Here is a 22144-nt window from a genome sequence, read left to right as displayed (position 1 = left end):
TCAAGTCTTCACGTCAAGCATGAGACCGACCACTCGAGTGGATAGAGCCGCAATCGCTCAGCATTTTCTAGGCAAGGACGGCGACTTCTATTCTTTTTTTGAAGTATACGATGATTTGGCGCAGAACGAGGACGACCTCGTCGTCACAATCGACCAACATGAGGGCATGTCATACAACATGAAGCCTCGGCCGCAGACGCACGAGGCCGTGCTCCGAGTCTCCAACATCCTCAAGGAACGCACGCAGGCGACGAAGGCGGAGATAACTGAATGTCTTCAAGATGACCATGGTGGCTCATCCTCGACCACTCAAAATGTGATCAACTTGGCTGTCCAAGCCATGGTCATGGTCGACGCCGGTGCCAAGGACTGGCATTCGACTGACTTCGTGCTAGGCGGTTATCGTCCAACCTCTTGGCTGCCGAATGAGTCCTTTCAGGCTTTCGTGGAACGGTCTTTCCCCCTTGGCCTCGAATCCTCGTCTGGGAGTGTTAGGCAGGCAATCGAACAGAGGGCGTCGATGAAAGCATGGAAACTTCAGAAGCGGCTGGGCGTGCGTTTTCGTCGCACGAACAACCTGGCGGAGCACTTGCTGTTTGATCCGAGGCGCAATTGCCTCTACCTGTTCCATCACGTCGCTTTCCTCAAGGCAAACCTGGAACGATTCCAGCACGAAACGAAGCCGCTATCAATTGGACTGAAGGAGAGTCTCAAGCGGTAAGTCGGTCTCTCCTGCCATCATACCTGTACTCGCCCAATTCCCCAACAATGGCCGCTGAAGCGGATCCTGGCAAGGGCGGCTAACTCATCACTTTGTTCTTCCTGCCAGCGGCGCTCTCCCGCCTCAGCTCCTCGTCGAAACTGTGCATTCGCTACAGGGCATACTGTTTCCTTCAGTAGATCCGAGCTCGGCGGCCATCCTGGACGAGCTCATCGCCAAACGGGGATTCGACCCCCATTGCGCCCTGTACGAGGGATACAAGCTCTTCCTCGAGCCGCCGGAAGACTTCGAGTACGTCTTCTGGGGTGAACGACTCGCCCACCTGCATCATATGTTGACGAGCCGGCCGCCGCGAAACATGCTGGAGCGCTGGTTTCAGCGCCAGAGCTCGGAGGGGAACGCCCTGTTCGTGGCGCTGCTTGCGCTCCTCATCGGCATCCTCGTGGGAATCGTCAGCATCATACTTGCGTGCGTTCAGGTTTGGATTGCCTGGATGGCGTGGAAGCACCCAGCGGCGCCACCGGGCTCTACATGAGGAAGATGAGCCTTTTTGCACCTTTGCTAGTGCTTCGAGGCGGGAGAGTTATGTATGGGACAGTCACGTATGGTCGCTGTTACCGCCAAGTATACCCTATATCGACCTTCAATTCCCGCATTGATACCCTCAAGTATATAGACAGGTTTCGAAAGAAAACTGATGTCAAGCTATAAGTAAATAGTCAAATCTTCTCAGGAAAGTACGAAGGCGTTGCTTTTTGCGAATGGTGGCCGCGACAGCAAAGACACAGCTCCGATCGTTTGTTTCAACGGTCCCATGAGGCTCTCCGCGGTCCCCAAAGACCAGTGTTCCGTTACGCTGCCAACCAGACATTGTTAAACACTCAAACATGTGGCTAATTACTTTCTCACAAACATACATATACCTTGCATTGTTTGCCTCACCTCAGTGAGGAATGCCATGCTGCCTCATCACCTACCGATGTATGCATTGGCTTGCCTGTCGGTCATCCACGGTTGGACCCACACTAGCTACTCACTCCCAAAACTTGACTTCACCTGGTCGACGACCTCTCGCTCATTCACATCTCATACGTTGACCCCATCCCACCGACGCACACCATCAATCGGCGCCCAACTCTCCCATTATCCTCCAAGGGAGGCGCGTGCACACCACAATGCCCCCACCACTCCGCGCAGCGATGCCCGCCGGCGCCGGGCTTGCAACAGCCGCCAGACGAGTCGCCCTGTCATCACCACCTGCACGCCCGCTCTGCCGCTCCTCCTCAACGCCAACGAGGACGACGAGTATCGCCGGCAGCCGGAGGCATGTCCACCTCAGCGCCCTCGGCGACGCCGTCATCTGGACCGCCGACGGCGTCAGCGCGCTGCACCACGCCGCCGGCCTCCCCTGGTACCTGGCCATCCCACTCGTTGCCGTCGGCGTCAATCTGTCGTTCCGCCTGCCCATCCAGCACTACACGCGCCGCCTCGTCGTCCGTCGCGCCGAGCTCAACCCCCTTGTCTCCGCCTGGGCCTCGCGCCACGCCGCCACCGTGCCTGCGCCCACAGCCCGCGCAGGCGACAGTATCGAGGCCGCCGAGCGCACGTGGAGGCTCCGCGTTGCGGGCCTGACAGAGCGTTCGCGCCGCCGCATCTACAAGGTCTGGGGTGTCCAGCGGTGGAAGACGCTCGCGCCCTTCCTCAGCATGGTGCCATTCATCGTCGTCTCCGAGGCCTTGCGTAGGCTGTGCGGTGCGCCGATGGGCTGGATCAGCCACCAGATGGGCCTCGCCAACGTCGAGCGCGTCTCCGCGGCCCTCTCTGACTCGACCGGCCTGTTTGACCAGTCTCTTGCCCAAGGCGGCTGCCTCTGGTTCGCTGACCTGACTGCCATGGACCCCTACTACGTACTCCCGCTGCTATGCTCGGCCCTGCTGGCGCGCACCTCATGGGGACGCCTGTCTAAGGAGCAGCTCCGCGCGCTGCTCACAGTGGACCGATCCGGTGCCCGGATCGCGCCTATCTCGAGAATACAGACCGCCATTGGCAGGACTCTTTTACTTGTTCCACTCTTCCCGATAGTATTCGCGGACCTGCCCAGCGCCATCTTCCTCTACTGGGCTACGACGTTCGGCCTGAACGACGTCAACGAGTCCATCATACAAAGGCTCGTACCGAAGAGGACACCCAAGCTCAAACTAGGACCGAAAGCAGCGCCGGCGCTGCCGTATCTACGGGGCATCAAGGCGAAAGGTGTATCAATAAAGTGAACAGGCTTGCATTGCGAAATGCGGATTAGTCGTCTCAACGGAGGGCCCGACCCTCGTGTACATACTCATCATGCTGTATACATGTAGAACTCCTGCAAACGCCCACGCGGTTTGTTGTAATGAAAATAGACAAAGAGGCTATGGCGGGAGCGGCGCTCCGCGCTCAACCAAGAACAATGGCCAAAATGACAATCGTGAGAATGACGGCGAGGATGAGGAGCAGGCAGCAGCTCTTGTTGCGTGCTGCCTTTTGATACCGAGCGGCTTGCCGGGTCTCGATGTCGGCCTGGCGGGTGTTGTCCTGCACGTTCTCGACGTTGTCGGCGATGGTGCGGATACCCACGTCTTGCTCGTCGACGATCTGCGCCACCTGCCGGAACAGCACGTTCAAGTCGCCGACGCCTTGCTCGATGTTGCGAATCTCCTCTTCCCGCTCGATGATAAGGCTCTCCTGGAAGTCGACCTCGTCCTGCGGGGCCATCTGCGACAACTGCTGCTGCTGCTGCAGCTGCTCAAGCGGCGCGCCCTGACCACCGGCATGACCCGCCTCTGCATCGTGCGCGGCGCGCGCAGCCGAGACGGACGCCTTTTCTTTCTCCAGAGCCTTGCGTTGGAGGCCTTGGAACTCTTGCAGGGCGGCCTGGAAGTCGCTCGAGACCTTTGTCTGTTCGTACTTTTGCTGCTTCTGTGAGGAGGGTTAGCAACCTGCTTCGCTCTATTGCAGCCTGCAATACTGCGCGAATGGCATTTGCTCTCAGGGCTGGGCCGTGTTCTTACAGATAGCTCGTCCCACGACTGCAGGCGCTTGACGCCCTCGCCGATCTCGCGGCACAGCTCGCGCGACTTCTCCATGCTGCTGTGCACGCGCTCGCGCAGGCGCGGCGTGTCCTTCTTGGTGCCCAGGACGTTGACGTCGTTGGCGAGCTTGCGGTTGCCGCTCAGCAGCGACTGCAGCTTGCCCTTGAGTTCGTACTGGAGGTCCTGAAAGGCCGGGTCGTCGGTGTAGCCGCCGCGGCGGCTGCCCGACTCGAGGCTGGAGAGCTGGTCGTACGACATGGCGGCGGGTCGCTGTCCGCGGTCTGGGTGGTTCTGGGAGGAGGTCTGATGGATACGTGCCTCAGGGTTGTCGAGGCGCGAGGGTCGAGGAGCCGCGCACGAAGGAGGATGTCGTATGCGGCGAGCGGGCGAGCGGTTGGGGAGGATGCATGAGATGGAACGACGCAAGGTTGGCGCAACCGCTGACGCCGATGGCGCCGCCTGTAACTGACCCGTGGTTGCCGTCGCAGGCACCACCGTTCCCAACCCCCACAGCGCATTGAGCAGTGACGGAACCCCTCTGCGCCCACCAATCATCAGCGGGGCGTCGTCACAGGGCCAACCTTTGGAGACTTGGAAGAGGTCGGGTTCCGTCTACTATTGCCACGTGATCACACGCCAGACAGAGACAGCTGCTGCCGACCCTTGCAATCGCAAAAGCGGCGACGCCCCGTCGCGTCCACCCCAAACCCGCCGTGCCGGTTGCTGCGCTGGTGATTTTTATTTACTGCCAGAGTCCTGCACCTGCCAATCGCCGAGCCTCGAACCGCTTCTCCCTCCACCCGCCAGCCAGCCCAGCATCACGAGGCGCCCGTGGACATGGCCGGCCCTCCAGCTCGACGGGCCTCCTACAAGGACACCCTGCAGCCGGCTTTGCACAGGCGCTTCTCCTCGACGGCCACGCTCCTCCTGGTTGTGTCGTACATTGAGGCCCTGCTACTCACCAGCTGGAGCTCTTGTGAGCTCCCCATCCTCACCCGAAGATGCGAACCCTAGATCGCCTGCTGACCATGGCTTCTTCGCTTTTGCAGACTTCTGGTCCTGGTTTCCCATCGGCCCTGCCGGCATCCGAACGTCCATCATCTTCGCGTGCGGGCTGGCGATCCTAGTCCTTCGCATCGCCCACTACCATGTCGGCCTCAGGACGACCGAGTCCGGCCTGCAGACGCTCGGTTCCGCGCTGCTGAGCTTGCAGACGTACGAGACGGGTCTCTGGTACGGCGTCTCGAGCTCCCTCTTCTGCCCCGTCTTCCTCTTCTCCATGTCCGACTCGGCCAACCTGCGCTGGATCACCTACTTTACTGGCGACCGAGCCCGGCTCAACGAGCGCCCGCTGTTCCTGGCCTGCTATCTCGGCGCCTGCGCGCTGGTGCAGACGATTGCCCACTACCGATACGACCTCGACCGCCTCGACTTGACCCTGCCGACCAAGCCTAAGCCGGGAGAATCGGGCAAGAAGCTGGGCGTCCTGCCCACGTCCTTCCAGACTGTGCTTCTGCAGCTCCCCGCTGTCCTCGGCCGCTCTTTTAGAAGGGCTGCCTTCTCTGTGGCCGCCGCGCTGTGCCTCTATCATGCCCTGCTGCGGTCGTTCGCCTGGAGCTGGACCTTGTCGCTGCTCCGCCCCTTCTACAATTTGCCCAGGACGAACATGCTTCCGCCGTCGTGGCCCATCGATCTCTATCTCCTCGCGCGCTGTGTGTACGCAGGCACTCTCCTCAACTTTCTGTGGGCTGTGGGGAACACCGCTTTTTCAATCTTCATGGTCAAGGAGCCCGTGAAGAACGGCAAGCCCCTGACGTCCGAGTCCAAGGATCCCAACGGGAGCTTGCTCAACGGGTTGAAGAGCAAAAAGCTATCCATCCAGGCAAGTGAAGCCTCACCATGCGTATTACCCTTGCCCAAGACAGCGAGCTAACGGAGAAATAGTCGTTTGCCATGTGGGAGTTGGCGCTTATTGCGCAAGATTTCGAAACCCGCAGGCAAGCCATCTACTGTGACATTGACCGCAAGGACGGACCAATGTGGGCGCAAGTGTATGCAATCTGCATGGGCCTGCTCAAGAGCATCGAGACGCGCATCGACGAGTACGGAAAGGCGCCGGCCGCCGTGTCTGCTGGCGAAGCATTGGCTGTGGCGCCGAAACAGCGATCCTCGGCCCCTCTACGAGAGGATCCCATATTCAACAAGAGAAGCCAACCCTCGGGACTGGTGGAGAAAGCTATTGATCAGATTGCGCGGGCCCCCGGGACGTCACCCGTGTCTGAACTCAGCCCTCTGGCCAAGAAGACGTGGAAGACGGCCAAGGACCGTGTGCTGACCAAGGAGCAACAAGAAGCGCTGTCACCAGAGCACTTGCGTGGCGAGCTGGATCAGTGGACGACGCGCCTGATGAAGCTCGATGGCGTCGGTGCGCTGTTGAGCCATAGCTTCCGCACTCGCTTCGCGGCAGCGGCGCTTGGCTCGCCGTTTGCAGAGCCGACGCTATACGTGCACGCGTCTCAGGCCTTGTGCCAACTTGCCGTACACAGCCTGGGGGAGGACCAGTTCGGCAACGTCCACCGTGACGTGGCGAGCATAGTGCGCACGCTGACGTCTGTAATCCGGAAGCTGGAGGTGCTGAAGGCGCAGTTCCCCGCGCACTGGACGGATACTGCGGGTGTCAAGGAGACGCCCGAGGTCGACCAGGTGCTGGACGCGCTGCGGACAGGGCTGGACCAGGTGGTGACCAAGTTTGAGCCTTACAGCAGCGACCTGAGGCTCTCGCTTGGTGACGTGCGGCTTGCCAAGGAGGCCGCCGCCCCGCCGAGGGCAGTCGTCGAGCCCAAGGCTAAGGAGGCGGTCAGCAGCAGCAAAGCTCCTGACGAAAAGAAGAAGCCAGAGGCAAGGAGACCGCAGAGAAGGGAGCAGACGCGGCCGGAGATGGAGCAAGTACGGTAGCTGCGCGACGTCATGCGTGGCCGCCTCCATATTGTACAACGTAATGTATCACGATACCAAGGATGGGACCAAAAGAGAATAGAATGCCTCGATGTTGTAAGGTTTAATAATTATCGCAATGGCACGAGAAAGGGGGCGATTGCACGTGCTTGTGTCTCGTAATACTACACAGAGAGGGAGTTTGCGCGCCAAGCTCAGCTGTAGCCTGTGACGTCCGCATTTGTTGGAGGTACTGCGCCTACCGAGGCTCCACCCTAGTTATGCGTCACGTCAATCTGGCTTGCTTTCCGCCCCAGTCCCTTTTTAAACTTCATCTCTCCATCTCTCCCATTCCCCGGCCACGCCGCTCGAGAGCGCGCAACAGTATGCCTCCCTATCCGTCATGACGGCCCAAGTGCGAGCGGCGAACTGCACGAACAATCGAGACTGCGACCGCTGAGCAGAGCGGCCATCCCCAAGCGACAACGATGCAGTCCCGAGGCCTCCTCTCGCGCCTCGTCTACGGGTCGATCTACCTGTTCCTCTATGTCGTGCTGCTCGGCCTGCTGCTCATAACCCCCGCCGACGCCATCGAGCGGTCCATCGATAACAACCAGCGATACAACGTGCTGATCGTCACCATCTCATACGTCGTGACCATCACCGTCGTCATCTTCGTTTACATCTTGCGACTCTACATCAACAAGCTCGCCCTCGCTGCGATCCCCAAGGGCTGGGTCCCTATAGACAAGGGCGATGTCAAGGATGCTGTGTACAAGATGATTGCGGCGGGCCTCAACCGCAGCGCCACGGTCGCCTACGGTGCGCGCCCTCGGGTCCAGGAGCGCGATGACGACGGACACATGCACGATCCGACATACCGTGAGAGCACCGACGCCTGGGGAGGGGAGGCAAATGGTTCTGCTGGAGGCAAGGGGGCCTCCGGCGAGACGGGCATTCCGCTACCGCCGCGCCGCCGCGCCGTTTGGGGCGAGATCGAGCACTACGGCTGGGCGTCCCCCAACTCACCCGACCTGCCAGACTTGCAGTATAGCACTGTGCTGTCCGAGTTGCCCAATCTGATCGAAGCCAAGGCCCTGACCATGGCGCCGACGGATCCAGAGTCCCAGACCGACCCGCCCATGCTGGACCCTGAGGCCACGATCCTCCTGCAGCGGCAGCCGTACATGAGCCTGCGAGACTACATGGAACACCTGGCCGGCCTTGGCGTGGTCGACATGGATCAGGTGGCTGCCGACTTTCTCTCCCAGTTTGAATACGCGCGCTTCTCAAACAGACCTATCTCAAACACACGATTCCGCGAGATCATGCACCTCTTTGCCGAGCTGCTGCGTGCCATGCAGCCGCTTGACCTTGACGCCCTAGGCTCGCTCAGTAGCAGCGCCGGTGGCGACGAATATGAGGATGATGAATGGGGCCCGAGGCCGTCAGAGAGTGACATCGACAACGACGCGCCCATGGACCCGACACCGCCCTCGCCGAGAAGCAGCGTCTCTCACGCACAAACCGTGAGCAGCCGAGGATCTGCGCCCAAGTCGGGCGGGGCCAACACGTCGACGTACGCGTGGAGCTTCCGCACGGCGCCGAACACGCCGGGGAGCAGGCGGACGGCGGGCCTGCGCTCGCTGTCGCGCAAGTCGAGCGGCAACAGCTTCGCGCAGACGAGGCGGCCCTATTCGCTCAACCACAGTCCGAGCTCGCCTAGTTTGCGATCCAAGGCGTCGAGCAGCGACTCCGGCTCCGTCATTCGCCTCGCCACGAGAGAGGACCCGGACGCGCTGCCGTATGTGCTGAACTTGCGGCCGACGGGAAATGGGGGGCACGATCATGGCTGAGGGTAAATTGACTCCCTGGGAACGCGCTTGGGAATAATGACGACACGATACCACACATTACATAGAGCAGGGGAGGTAAAAGGCGAGGCATGCCTAACGAACCGGCAAGGACATATCCGGTACAGCATGGGCCTAGAGTGAGGGCCGACTCTAGCTATTAATATCGGCCCAGTACGGATACATAAGTACATTTAATACAAAGCATCGAAAAAGCAGTCAAACCATTTTCGCGGGCAGAGGCACAACGCCTACCCTTCACAACCCACTCCACCATGAGATGCGCCAACTCCGTGGTAATGTACTTGCCAAGGCACGGGGCTATCAAGCTAGACGTCGATGTGGTGTTGCTTTTGCGCCTGAATGGACACGAAGGAGCTCGCCTCGACTACGTAGGTATAGTACATTATCTGTACATAAGTTACCTTGGTCAGTCACGCAGCATGGCCGTGCGTCGTCTTCTCCCGCCAGTGCCATGCACCGTAAATGTTGGCGTAGCTCAGGCCGTCCGGCAGCCAAGCCAAGCCGCGCCCGGCACGCCGACCAGATCCACCCCCACGTTTTTTTGGGTCTACGCCGCCGACTTCATGCCTGCGCATCGGCGCAACACCAAAAAAAAAGTTCACGTCCCTGCCAGCATCCTCTCGTCTGCATACTCTTCTGCCGGCGCTCCGTATGCGCAGCTCAGACAACACTCGTCACGGCTTAGGGACTTTGCGCGCAACTTACGGTAGGGTTACATGACTGAGTGCCGTCTCTATTGAGGAGCACCGCGACGAGAACGAATCCATCGAGGTCGCTGCGTCGGAGCTAAGGTCGCCCGTCCTGCCAGCTTCAGCGCACCTGTCCGCCGTCTTTGGCCCCTTCGCCAACTCGATCGCAACGGCTCCGCGACCTTCAGCCCGCTGACCTCGACGCACATACACCTCCGCCGCCCAGCCCTCCTTCTTCGTCAGCGCATCGCCCTCCCAACCATCCCTAATGGCCCCGTCAAAACCACCCCCGCCGGCGCCCCTCCCCGTCGCGCCCGACCACGCCGTCCTCTCCAACCGCCTCAACCTCCTCCTCGCCAAGCAGTCCACCCTGCGATCATCCCTCAACACGCACAAGCCCAAGCCCTCCTCCTCCGCCTCCTCCACGGCGGCGGGCACCGCGCCACAAGCGACGTCGCAGCGGCGCATCAACCCCGCCGTCAATGATGACGACGACGACGACGACAACGGCCGCCTCGTCGCGGGCGCCAACCCCAACGCCGGCGCCGGCTACGTCCCTGACAAGAAGGCCGCCGGCCCGGTAGTCCCTGGCAATAGCAAGGCGGATCGCCTGCTCAGGGGCAGGCTGCAGGGCAGGCAGGGCGCCGCCGCCGGGGGCCAGCGGCGCGCGGCGCGCGCTGAGAGCGAGAGCGACGAGGACGAGGGGCGGACCGCGCTCGGCAAGCGGAAACGTCCGCGGAGAGAAGCCCAGCCCGGCGAGGAGACTTCAGCGGTGCTGGACGGCGAGAAAGGGGAATACCAGGACGACATTGGGGATGAACCGCAGCGACAGCCCGCCAAGGAGGAGGAGCAGCAGGGCTCTGGCGGCTCCAATGCAGATCCCGGCGAGAGAATGGTCGCTGACACGCCAATGGCCCAAGGGCGCAAGAACAAAAAGAAGAAGAACAAGGGCAAGGGCAAAAACAAGGGTGGGCAGTTGGAGTCATGAATCAGAGATCCGAATGCAAAACGACGCTCTCGACATTGATCACATCGTACCCCGCAGATACGGTCAAATGCCCCCCCCTTACCAAAGCAGAGCAACGGGACTGCACTTGACGACCTTCAACACGATTCAATTTTGCGTCTTGCAACCTGAACCGCCCCGTACCCGGACCCGGCCGGCACATTAAGCGAGAGGCGATATCGAGCGCATCCAGGCGCCCCAACCGACAGATCGCCTCCTGTGACTCTTCTCTGCAGAACATCTACCGACCCAGGTTCCCCCATCTCTCCCCAAAGGCAGTAGCCAAGTCACTCAAGAGCGGCCTTTTCGTCGTCTGACTCCAGCCGACCTTGGCCCTTATGTGGGCATGTATGTGCCTGTAAATATATCCGTCTCAACGCATTCTCGTGCCGAGACAACGCCAAGGCATGTCTCGCGAATGGAGTATCCAAAAATTTGCAGCCGCTTCAAGCCATGACACCCATTGTCGACGCCTAGATCATCGTTATATAGTCAAAACCACCTCCCAGATATCTGCCTCACGTGCGCCTCCCTCACTCAGTGCCGTTTTCACAGTACAGCCTTATTGCATCCGTTTTCGTTTCCGATCGTCGTCTCCTCGGGGATCCTCATCCTCGTCAGATCGTTCAGCCGTGTCGCTAGGGTTCAAAATATGGGCCATGCTCCCCCTCCGAGTCGGGGGTGCCGATGAATCCTTCAGTCCTAACCCTTTGCCGTCTCTGTTGACGGCCGCCCCCCATGACCACGTGCCGAAGGTATCTGCTCCGTTGTTGCCTCCGCCATTTGTGACGTGTGGTGCCGGCGGTGGCGTGGTTGGACGAGAATGCGAGTGAGAATGCGACGCCGCCTGCAGTGAGTATGTGGACAAGGACTCGCGTAACCTTTGATCCTCTTGAGGCACGCGACTTGGGGATGATGGCCAAGGGGCTGACGGTGGGTTCGATGCTGAGAACGGAGAGGGACCGGGTTGCCAGCCATGTGCGCGGATGTCGGCAGCGGTATGCCGTCGCCCGAGGCTGGCGGGATGTGGTTCCACATTGGAAAGAGGGTGCGGTGCCGGGGGCGGCGGAGGCGCAGCGTTGCGCAGGGGCGACGACTGTGTTGTGCTCCCGCCGCCAATGGAGCCATAGCGTCGCGCGCCGATAGACAGGTTGGACGGCACCGTTGGCCGGTACATTGGCTGGCCTCGAGGTTGTGGCACCGTGAGACCACCCTGCCGCCTGGCATCATCCTGCGGCAATTGCCTCGGCGACACAGGCGCGTTTTCGACTGTGCCGAAGTACTGCTGTCTACTAGGATATGGCGTTTCATGCGACTCGTCAAATGTGCGCATTACGTCGGACTGTCTCTGCATCTCGCCTTGCAATGCAACAACTGCATCACGCGTTAGTCGCTGCACATCATGAGCATGGCTCGTAGCTTACCATCACGGTGTGCAGAGCTCTCAGCTGGCACGAGTGAGAGGACTGCTCGTGAAAGCTCCTGGTTGAAGTGGAGCAGCCGCGTGATAGTGTCCATCGCAGCTTGATTCTTGACATGCATATAGTGCGCGTTCTCTTCGCTGCGCTGAAGGCGATTGCTCAGGTCATAGAGGGAATGCTCGAGGTGGGCCAGCCTCGCCTCCGACCCTTCGGCTGGTGGGGGAGCTGGCTCGGCTGGCGTGCCGGGCTGAGAGGAAGACTGCTTGGGATAGTTGCTTTCCCGGTGCACGAGCGCGTGTCGACTGGCTCGGCGCTTGATCTCGCGCAGACCCATCAGGTCACCCCGCTTGAAGTTTCCGTTCCCATGCTTGAACTCCCACAGCGTTGTATCTGGATTTCCGGTGTGAAATACGTCGCGTTCTACAAATGACGGTTAGGTGGGACAGGCCACGGTTCGCGATTCCAACTACTCACCCTTGTGAAATCCATACATGTTCAGTTGGCGAACAAAGGATGAGATATTGGTGTGTTTGAAGTATTGTCTGTCAAAGATAGGTGAGAGGATGACTCGAGTTGTCGCAGGGTTGGGACAGCGTACGATAAGACCTTGGAAAAGTCGGCCGAAGGGGACATTACGAAGCTCTCGGCATTGGCAGACCATGATATCAAGTGCTGAATGCTATTATCCTCAAGCATACTGATCGGAGCCCATGTCAGCAATGCCAAATATCTCAACGCAAGAGCGACGGGGCCTTTCTCACTTATAGAGCTTATGGATGAAGGCGGTCTGGACGATCTTTGGCTGGTGCACGGCAGCAGCGGCAGGCGGAGGAGCTGGCATGCTGGAGGAGCTGGACGGAGCTTGTTCGGGGGGCGACGAGTTGCTGGCTTGCGCCTGTGCCGGGGGCTTGCCGTTGGTTTCGTTGTTCGTGGGAGAAGTCTTGCTGGATGGGGAGGTGATGTCCATGGCATCACCCCCGTGGCCGGACGAGGACATGTTGGCGGCTGGCGCGGAGACGGGTACGACGCGGGCACCCATTGACTCTGCGTGCCGAATGCGCAGCGGAGGGTTCGGGGTAGTGTAGGAAGCTTAGGCGTCGCAGCCGGGTGCGCTGCGGGTTGCCAATCACGTCAGTGTTCTGGCGACGCTGGGATTGTGACGAGATGGGAGGTTGGATGCGCCGGCGCGGCGATCGCGGTGGTGCGACGAGCGAGGGCTCACCTCATGTCCACTGTGCGCAGCTGCCGGTTCGGAGGCGACGAGGTGGGCGGGGGCGCGCAAAAGGCAGGCGGGCTGACGGGGAACCGTGCCGAGGCGTCGCAGATGAAGGAGACAATGGCGATGGCAAGAGGATGTCCAGACGGACGCCGAGACTGGAGCGCAGCGCAGCGTCAGGTCGTGGGCGCTCGCATGTGGTTCGCGGAAGGTTCGCTGGGGGTTCGGCTTCTAGAAGAGCTGGTGTTGCCCGCGCAAGTCGGCCGAGTCCGGGAGGAGGTGCGCGCGTGGAGGTGCTGTGTCAGCAACGAGCGGAGCCCAGGCGCTGGGAAGGTCGGTAAGGTAGCACTGCCAGCACAACGGGTGCAGGTGGCTGGGGCGATGACGATGTTCGACGATGGAGGTCGGGGGGAAAGTGTCGTTGTATTCGGGGCGAAATTAGGATGAAGATGGTGTTGCGAGTGCGTCGAGGCGTGGACCCCGTTTTTCTGCCGAGGACAGCGAGAGCGCTGGCAAATTCCCGGGGAGGCAACGGACGCAGCTGCGTAGGCACCGATTGCTGGATTGAATGTGTGGGCGGAAGCGGAGAGATTGAGGACGGGGGGTGGTGGACGGGAAGGTATGGGCCGGGCTGGGCTGGGCTGGGCTGGACGAGCTGGGCGGGCGGCGCACCCAAAAGGAGGGTTGGAGCTGTCGTCGCGCAGAGACGACGGGCAGAGAGCGGGAGAGTGTGTGTGGAGGGCGGAGACGACGGGGACAGCACAGTGGATGAGTGGTTGCTGCACCGAGCCGAAGCAGCAGAGAGAAAGAGAGGGGATGGCGGGAATGGGATGGTGGAGGAGCGACGAATGGAGGAGCAGCAGATTGCTACTTTCCCGTCCTAGTTTCGTCAAGATAAGCTCCAGCTGCAGCACCACTACGAGCACTGGAAGGACCAGCACGAGCCCGGCGCAAGCACAGCGCAGGCACCAAGCGGAGGAGGAAGGAGCGCTGGTTGGCGGCGAGCAGTTCCTGGAGCACACACACACGCCTTCCTTGACTTATTATCCTTATTATTATGGGGCCCGCGAGGTCTCTGGGCTGCGTTGAGCACGCGGTGGAGCCGGGGGGAAGGAGCTGCTCTGCATGTGGCCGGGAGCTGGACGGCTGGCCACTGACGAGAGCAGGAGCTACCTGCGAGAGGTTGGTGGTGGTACGTACGTTTCCACGGTGGCAGTTGGAGCTGGGAGCTGGAACGGGAGCTGGTGCCAGTGCAGGTGCGGAGGCGGGCAGGAGCAACGGTGCAGATTCAGACTAAATTGGGGTTTGGGAACCTTCCAATTGGAAGGTCTCACCGACTGACGGCGCCGTGCTAAGGAAGGAAACTGACCTCAGTGGCCATGGTCTGAATGACACGGTCTTGCTCGCTTGGCTGGCCGTGCTTCGAACGGCCATGAGCGGGGAAAGCGCACCCGAAGCACAGAAAAACTTTAACAGCGTGCGTTGTGCTTTGCCGACAAGTAAAAGTACTGTATCATATCAGTGTATAGTACAGTACAGTACCTATGGTGCTGTGCAATATCCCGCACCGACGAGACAAGAGTGAGTGAACTCTTACGCGTCAACCTCTGCCCGCTCACCAGACGCAATGGTCGCCGGGCGCGCATGCCGCCATTGATGAGCCCATAATACCCACGTAGCAGGAAGAGGTGCAAGGTCCGTAGCGCGTGCCCGGCGGACGCAGCCTTGTGCCCTGCAGGTGCGCTTCGACCGTGGCCGTGGCGCGAAACCCCAGAACCTGGAACAACCCCCGTCTGATCCAAAGCCAGCGATGCCCAGCTACGCGGACGAACGACGGAAACCTGGCCTCAGGGACAGTCGCAACCGCAGCCGCGGAGATTTGGTCGTAGGCCTTGCCCGCCAGCAGAGCAGCCCCCGACGCAGACGCAGATGCAGATGCAGACTCGCGGAAACGGCGCAAGTGCTTAGCCCAAGGCGGGGGCCCCTGCTCTGGCAGGTGATAGGGTGACGGGATGCTGGGAGCGCCGGCCCGGCGGCGCCAGACGGGGCCCTGCCCGCCCATCGCCCGGAAGGCCTGAACCTGGCAGCGCGCCCCATTGAGCAAACCGTCCCGTCGCTGCTTCTCGGAAGTCCCTTCCAGGTGATCCTTGCGTGGAAGCCTGGCCGCCCGGAGCCCTGGACGGCTCATCCGCCGGCGCCGGAGCTTCCCTTCTGGCACTTCCAGGTTGTAACATCCTCGACATACTGTGTCCAAAAGCACAGATGACGGGAGAGTCTCGCCCGACAAAAATGCAGGCCCCGGGCCCCTGTGCTGCCGCCATTGAAGATTGGATCATCAGCCAGGCGAACCGCAGTTGGCGATTCGGTCTGACGCGCCTGCTCGCCTGCCACACTCACACACGATCAAGGGTGCCTGGTCGGCTGAGTTGACCGTTTGGGCGCACCCTCCCCGGCCTGTGGCGCCGTGCCAGTCAGCGGCCACGGAGCACATGTCTTCGCTTGCTCCAACGACGAGCACGGCCCAGCATGTTGCGAGGCTTCTGGGCCCCTTCTCGGAGCTTTGGAAGCACAACGTCGAGCCCGTGTCTCACCATTACGCGTCGGCCGCACACGCACATACATATTGTCGGCGGCGTTGCATCAATGGGGTTCCATTCCGCCATCCGTAGACAGACTCCTGTCTGATACTGTATCTCTCTGCCGCGAGGGATGTGTACATAATACAGGAATACCAACTCAACCCGGCACACCACAGACGATCTGCTCCGAATCTATCCCCTGTACGTATGTAGCTTACCGGTGAGGCGGCACATCCCTTCGTGTCGAGCGTCGAGTAAGTATTTCAAATAAGTCGCCTTGCCGGCCTGACGTCTCGCGGCAACAGCCTCGTTCGCCCGTCAGGCCAGCCAGACGGAGGCTCGGGGACGACTCGGCAAGCCACTCGCATGCCACACGCAGCCACGACCATCCCTATCCGTCGTCGTCGGCGACCTCAATCGTCAGCGTTCCTGTTTCCTACACACGCGCCCGGGGGCCAGAACCTTTTGCCCAAGCCCAAGCTCGCAAGCCACCTGGCGGTGATTACTATCAACACCTGGGCTTGCGAGGTCGTACGAGCAAAGCAAAGCGTTTCCATGCTCCATGGCTGGGGTTAGTTCAGCCTCTGCTGCCAAACGCGGCAGTCCTCCGCGCGCCGGCGGCTTGCCGTTCCGGGCGCGGGGTGCCGCCACCCGGGTGACGCTATTATACGATGTCGTGGGCGTGGGCGTGTGTGCGCGCGCACGCGCGCGAGCGCTTACATGTGAGTGCATTATCTGCGCAACTGGCTGGCCACAAGGGTGCATCGGCTTTGTTACTCGACGCCCGTTGCAGCACCATGCACCTTCCCCAGGAAATGCCATCGTAAGCTTGCCGGTACCTGCGGTACGTCTGCAAGGGAAGATGGAAACGGTGCTCCCGAAGGCCGTTGAGTGGTCCGGTCGTGCGGGCCATGAGCACCGGACCACGGTCAATCCGTTCTTCTTCTTGCCACTTCCACTACACGGCACCAGCGGCAGAATGATTGATGCCACCTTATCCTGGGTACTCAGTACTAGGCACGGTAACCTGAACATCAAAGTATATCCGCAATAGGTGTCGGGGCGAGCCGACGATCTTGAGACATCAGGTCCTGGCACAGCTTTCGTCTGGCCGCAGGCACCTCCTCCCCGCAATCGACATGTCCGCAACAGGAAGCTAGGTACCTTATCTGGTACAGATCCGCGACCCTGGGGCTCTCTCTTGGATAGTAGCAAATGTTGGCTTTTCCTTCATACGTAGTCCGGGGTTGTTCGTACGAGATTAACCGTCGAGGACTGGCTCGGCTTCGGAGATCCGCTCGTCAGATCATGATAAAACCCCCCTTCATCTCACTTCCTCTCTCTCCCTTGACGCGGCCCTGCCTCCCTTCCCTTCCCCTCCTGCTCTCCGGCGGGCCGAGAGGGCCGCCAAATCGCGGTCGATATGCTACCCTCCGTCAGTGATTGGACCCCGAAATGAGGCACACAGTGGTCGTCGGTATGTCTGCTACACCGTTGCGTGTCAGGCCCATGGCTACTGCTGCACTTTTGATCCGACCGACCTTGAAATACTCGCCCACGGCATGCGGGGAAAGAGTTTGAAGTCGACACCTCGTGCCCGTCGCGCTGATCCCGGAACGAAAACTTCAGGTCACCCCGGAGAGTGAAACTACACTCGACACGAGGGTGTGCCTCCGAAAGGGACAAACGTAACAATCGTCGCATATTCCAGATGAGAACTGCTGCTCACGTCACAGCCAGGCATGTATGTACATACTACATCGCCAACCCTCCCCGCCTCATGTTGTGCCACCCCAAAACCATTCTTACTCCGGAACGCGACCCTAGTCCGTCCGTACATATCCGGGGACACTGGAAGGAGGGGGATGGGGAGCCTAGAAGTCGTCGTCGTCCATCCCGGCGACCCTCTTCTCGCCCAGCTCGCGAATCTTGTCGCCCAGCACCGATCGCCCGTACCGCTCGGCCACCTTGCCGGCCGCCTCCATCATGCGGCCCGTCCTGTCGCGCATCAGTCCCACCATCTCGAGCGCCCGCATGCCCCTGTCCTCGCCCTCGCGACACTCCACCGCCAGTAGCTGCAGCAGCGTCTTGTCGATCTCGAGCTCGACGCGCGAGAGCAGCGACCGTTGGCTGTGGCTGCCCGCCGTGGCCTCGACGCGGTCCCGCACTTGCGCGGCCAGTACGTCCTTGAGCATGAACTCCTGCTCGAGCCGCTTCCTCTCCTTCTCACCCTCGTCCTCGTCGCCGCTCTCGTCGCCGTCGTCTCTCATGCGGTCGTCGTCTCCGTCTGCGTCCTCGCCTTCCTTGCGCGTCTTTTGCTTTGGCAGAGATCCCAGCGGGACGGAGAACTCAAACTCGGAGAGCAGCGGCCGCGGGAAGTAGGGGTACTGGTCTCCACCCTTGAGGATGATGCAGTGAAATTTGCCGTCAGCAACAGCTATGGGGAAGTACGTCTCGAGCTTTCGCCCTGACGCGAGACGTGGCAACAGCTTTGTGTCCAGCAATGGCACCCATACTGCCCGAGATGGCTGCCGCCAATGAAGTAGCGTCAGTAATGTGCCTGTCGAGTCATATATGCAGGGATCCTGCGTTTAGATGTCAGTCACCGCCGCTTCCATGCGCCGTGTTCCCACGATACACTTACTCCTTGGTCAGAGAAGAAGACGCTCTTGAGCGTCGCCCCCTCTGGAAGCGCCACCGTGTCCTCGTTTTGGCAAATCTCGTCGCGCTTGACATTCTCAATGCTGTACAAGAGGCGTGTAATGCCATCCGCGCCGACGGGCCCGTTGCCGACTGTGAGGACGTAGTCCCTGAAGCTGGCGCACGTCACCATGGGCGCGCTCTTTGGGCGGTACACCCGATACGGCATGCCGAACAGTGTGAAGACTCGTACGTAGTTGGCGCTCGTGGTGACAGTCACAAAGGACTCGCTCAGAGACATTGCCGTCACAGCCTCGCCCTTGGGAAGTTCTGTCCTCCAGTCGGAACGCTGAGTCCAGCTCTCGTGAGGACGGTAGAACAGGTAGGCCGGGCTGTCGTCCTTTGGCGGGTTGGAGAACAGTGTGCCGTGCTCGTTGAGGCATGCCTTATCGTAGAGGAAGGTGTCTGTGAAATGGAAATCGCGCTGAAATTCGTGGTCATAGAACTCGACGGTGACGGTGTGGTGAGCGTCTTGGTCGACGGTCCAGACGAAGCCGATCAGGTTCAGACATAGGTACTTGCGGTTTCCACGCCACGGTGTCGACCCAGGCTGGAACGCTTCATGATGTCGCGGTTTCATGAGATGCATGCGCTTGCTCGAGTGCTCCCCAAAGAGCTCTTCGTCTTCCTCACGGCCACGCTTGGCACCCGTCGTGTACCCGGCACCGTCGTCATCAACGACGAAATCGTCCTCATCCTCATAGCCTTGCTCACCCAGGAAGGAGTCAAGGCTCCCCAGTGACTCACGTCGCGGTCGAGATGGCAATCCTGGGTCTTTTGAACCATTCTGCGGAACGGGCCTTCTGTTGCCAGAGATTTCAGACAGCGGGTCATGGATGAATGGCGCCGGCTGCTTGGATAGCTTGAGCATGGGTGAGAACTGGTCGGACAGGAAGTCGGGGTATATGTAAACCTCTCCGTCCGAGGTTGTGAACGAGAAAATGTTGCTCGTGGGATGCCACGCCAAGTCGAGGACGTTGGAGTAGTCGTATCGCTGAATAACGCTCTGAGATTTGGTTTCCCAGACGAGAACCTTGCCGTCCTTGCCCGCCGTGGCCAGCATGGCGCCATTGGGGGACCATGCGATGGATGTGACGTCGGCCAGGTGGCCGTCAGCGAAGCGCCGCTGCTTCTCCCAGTCGTTCTTGGAGATGACCTGAATGTCCTTGGTCGGCGTGGGCACGGCAAAGGCCCTCCCGTCAGGATGCCATATGGCTCTGGTGGACACCTCGGACTCGGCGTCTATGGCACCGATGACGCCGTCCACCTTGCGTATCAGCTCGGGCTCGTCCGCGGTCAGAGAGTAGACGTAGATGATGCCGTCGGTGCAAGATACGGTCGCGAGGGCGCCCTTGGGATCGAAGCTGACGTGTCTGGCGGCGCGGTTGTGCTCGCGCAGCGTCTTCACCTGCGTGATGTCGCTCGTGTTGACTATCTTGACGCTCAGCTCGTCGCTTGCCACGGCGCACCACCTGCCGTCGGCGGACAGCGCGACGTCTCGGATGGGCAGCGAGGTCCGCAGCAGGAAACGCTCAAAATTGGCCGTGGCGAGTGAGTAGAGGCTCACGGTGCCGTCCTCGGAGCCGACGACGAAGAACTCATCGCCGGCAGCCATGGCGACATTTTGCTCCTGGCAGTCGTCGATGTTGATGGGCTCACCATCGGAGCCCGTCTTGTACAGGCGGATCGTGTTGTTGGAGCCGACGGTGACGAGGCGCGAGCCGTCGGTCGTGTAGGCGCAGCGCGTCGTTCCCTGTGTGTGAGCCGGCCGTGGCCGTGGCCGCGCGGCCATCGTCGAGTCCATGGCAATTCTGTCGTTTCAACTTGTGATAAGAAAAAAAAAGTCGTCAAGTGCGTCGTCGTGGTTCCAGCGAGCTGGCCGTCGATCCTCGTGTGTGAACTGTGGAGGATGTGCCCTGCGATGCGCTGGGAGACGCGTCTGGACGCGTCGCTAAATTAATTAAGCTGGCTCAGGTAAGCACGGTGAACCCCGCGACTGAGCGCCAACCTCGTCTCAGCGTCTGCCCTGACGCTGTCCCGCGGCCACCAACCCATCCCCCCACTACCGTTTTCTCCTAAACGCCAACATCATCAGCCACCAGCCGCACCTCAGACTTGCCCCAGTGCCTGCTCTCAGACTCAGCCTTATTAAGGGCACGAACTTGCACCGTAAGGAGCTGTTGAACAGCTACAGACAATCCATCGTTGCAACTCCGCCACGATGCAGTCTACCGACAGGGACCACTTCTTCGAGACCGAGTGAGTGAGTCCACAACTTCAGGGGTAGGCATCGGCAGTTCTGACCAACATTCCTCTTCAGTGCGTCACAGGCACAGCGCGAGAGAAAGGCGGCCAAGGCGGGCAACAAGCATGGCAACCCCGTGGAAATGAAGTCCAAGATCCTGGCGGCCGTGTCGGATCCCGCCTCGCCCCTTACGTCTATATTCATTGCCGAGTCCGCAGGTTACGTTCGTCGGGTGAACCTTGAAGTATGTACCTGATGCAGACTCCTACGAAGCAACGCTCTAGAATCCCCCCTGACCCGGCAGCATAGTCTTCGGAAGTAACAAGCACATACCGTGGGCCTCGTGCGCCGGTCACATGTCTAGCCGTAGGGGGCGCCCAGAGCAAAACCATCTTTGCTGGATCATGGGACAAAGACATATGGTCCTGGGATATCGAGTCGACGCAGCCTAGGCGCAAGTACAGTGGCCATTCAGACTTTGTCAAGAGCGTCATTACCGCCCGCGTCTCGGGTAGGGATCTCCTCATAAGCGGCGGTGCGGACAAGAAAATCATGGTTTGGGATGTCGACACGGGTCGTCGGATACACACGATCCAAGACCCGGCGACAACAATGCTCGCCGTGCAGCATCTTGCGACGGACCCCGTCTTGAGCACGCCCGAACAGCTCGTCCTTGTCTGTGCGAGCAGCGATCCACACATCCGGCGATGGAAGGTTTCCGCCGATGGCTACGAACAGATGCCTGAGTCGTTTCATGATCGGCCCGACACGGAGCGCCTCACCATCGAGGAGCACGACACGAGCGTGTACAAGCTTTTATTTGAGACGAACGACGAGGGCGGCGACATGGACCTGTGGACGGCAAGCGCCGATGGCACAGCCAAGTGTCTCGCAAGGTCTCGGAACTTTCTGGCCGAGGACACCTTCTTGCATGGCGACTACGTCCGTGCCGTGCTGGTGACGGAGCAGTGGGTTGTGACGGCAGGACGTGACGAAAACGTCAAGGTCTGGGACAGAGCTACAGGAAAGCTGTATTGCACTCTCGATGGACATTTTGAGGAAGTCACGGACTTGGTATTGCTGCGGGATTCCCATGGGCGGCCGCAGAATATCTGCAGCGTCAGCATCGACCGCACCATTCGCACATGGCCTCTCGCAAAGGCTGAACTGGACGCCGTGGTCAAAGAGATGCAGGAGCCCCCGAAACCGAGCAGCGAAGAGAAGTCCAACGACGACAGTGGAGGTGGTCTGCTGACAGCGGAAGAGGAGGCTGAGCTGGCAGAGCTCATGGACGATGAAGATTAGACCATCCGATGAGAAGAGAAAAATGACTGGACCTGCCGGGACAGTGCCGGGCCTGAAGCCTCGAGATGAGATGCCCGACCGCTGTCATTTGCAAAGTTCAGCCACGAACGCGTGGAGCGGCGGGGGAGCGGCAGCAATGTCGAAGGTTCTTTCGCATGAGATGCCATGAGAAAGATTATGGGCCGCTTGTACCACCGCGAGAACAGGGCACTGGTGAGAGGTCTTGGTTTTTTTTTCGTGGTGGGACAGCGGCGGCACCCCGCGGAACGTGCATTCGGAGGTGTTTCAGGCCGCGTGGAGGCGACACGAGATGGAGCCTGACCCCCAGCTGCTCTTGGACGCACAGGTGGAAGCGTGAACCATGTCTCGGCTGCCCGCGTGCA

At 60.4% G+C, this 22144-nt stretch overlaps 8 protein-coding genes across 8 annotated transcripts; 5 read left to right on the top strand and 3 right to left on the bottom strand.

Annotated features, from left to right (window-relative positions):
• Window positions 1-19: 19 nt before the first annotated feature.
• Window positions 20-2991, top strand: PLICBS_009263 (uncharacterized protein; the record flags this gene model as incomplete). The annotated part of the gene is made up of 3 exons (XM_018323794.2): window positions 20-717; window positions 830-1189; window positions 2061-2991. The coding sequence occupies 3 exons, from the start codon at window positions 20-22 to the stop codon at window positions 2989-2991; spliced, it is 1989 nt and encodes a 662-aa protein (XP_018176973.2).
• A 163-nt stretch (window positions 2992-3154) lies between these two features.
• On the bottom strand, window positions 3155-4047 carry PLICBS_009262 (uncharacterized protein; the record flags this gene model as incomplete). The annotated part of the gene is made up of 2 exons (XM_018323792.1): window positions 3155-3676; window positions 3769-4047. The coding sequence occupies 2 exons, from the start codon at window positions 4045-4047 to the stop codon at window positions 3155-3157; spliced, it is 801 nt and encodes a 266-aa protein (XP_018176971.1).
• Window positions 4048-4626: 579 nt separating this feature from the next.
• On the top strand, window positions 4627-6744 carry PLICBS_009261 (uncharacterized protein; the record flags this gene model as incomplete). The annotated part of the gene is made up of 3 exons (XM_018323791.1): window positions 4627-4765; window positions 4839-5692; window positions 5734-6744. 3 exons carry the CDS (start codon window positions 4627-4629, stop codon window positions 6742-6744), a joined length of 2004 nt encoding a protein of 667 aa, XP_018176970.1.
• Window positions 6745-7211: 467 nt separating this feature from the next.
• Window positions 7212-8579, top strand: PLICBS_009260 (uncharacterized protein; the record flags this gene model as incomplete). The annotated part of the gene is made up of 1 exon (XM_018323790.2): window positions 7212-8579. One exon carries the CDS (start codon window positions 7212-7214, stop codon window positions 8577-8579), a length of 1368 nt encoding a protein of 455 aa, XP_018176969.1.
• Window positions 8580-9557: 978 nt separating this feature from the next.
• Window positions 9558-10277, top strand: PLICBS_009259 (uncharacterized protein; the record flags this gene model as incomplete). The annotated part of the gene is made up of 1 exon (XM_018323789.1): window positions 9558-10277. One exon carries the CDS (start codon window positions 9558-9560, stop codon window positions 10275-10277), a length of 720 nt encoding a protein of 239 aa, XP_018176968.1.
• Window positions 10278-10857: 580 nt separating this feature from the next.
• Window positions 10858-12713, bottom strand: PLICBS_009258 (uncharacterized protein; the record flags this gene model as incomplete). Its single annotated transcript, XM_018323788.1, has 5 exons — window positions 10858-11669; window positions 11720-12136; window positions 12191-12258; window positions 12315-12413; window positions 12478-12713. The coding sequence occupies 5 exons, from the start codon at window positions 12711-12713 to the stop codon at window positions 10858-10860; spliced, it is 1632 nt and encodes a 543-aa protein (XP_018176967.1).
• Window positions 12714-17385: 4672 nt separating this feature from the next.
• Window positions 17386-20015, bottom strand: PLICBS_009257 (uncharacterized protein; the record flags this gene model as incomplete). Its single annotated transcript, XM_018323786.2, has 2 exons — window positions 17386-18096; window positions 18156-20015. 2 exons carry the CDS (start codon window positions 20013-20015, stop codon window positions 17386-17388), a joined length of 2571 nt encoding a protein of 856 aa, XP_018176965.2.
• A 417-nt stretch (window positions 20016-20432) lies between these two features.
• On the top strand, window positions 20433-21761 carry PLICBS_009256 (uncharacterized protein; the record flags this gene model as incomplete). Its single annotated transcript, XM_018323785.1, has 3 exons — window positions 20433-20470; window positions 20532-20700; window positions 20766-21761. 3 exons carry the CDS (start codon window positions 20433-20435, stop codon window positions 21759-21761), a joined length of 1203 nt encoding a protein of 400 aa, XP_018176964.1.
• Window positions 21762-22144: the final 383 nt, after the last annotated feature.

Source organism: Purpureocillium lilacinum (assembly GCF_023168085.1).
Source record: "Purpureocillium lilacinum CBS 284.36 DNA, scaffold_7, whole genome shotgun sequence".
Taxonomy (NCBI): Eukaryota; Fungi; Ascomycota; class Sordariomycetes; order Hypocreales; family Ophiocordycipitaceae; genus Purpureocillium; species Purpureocillium lilacinum.
The sequence above is the reverse complement of the archived record's forward strand: the minus strand, read 5'-3'. Positions and strand labels throughout refer to the sequence as shown.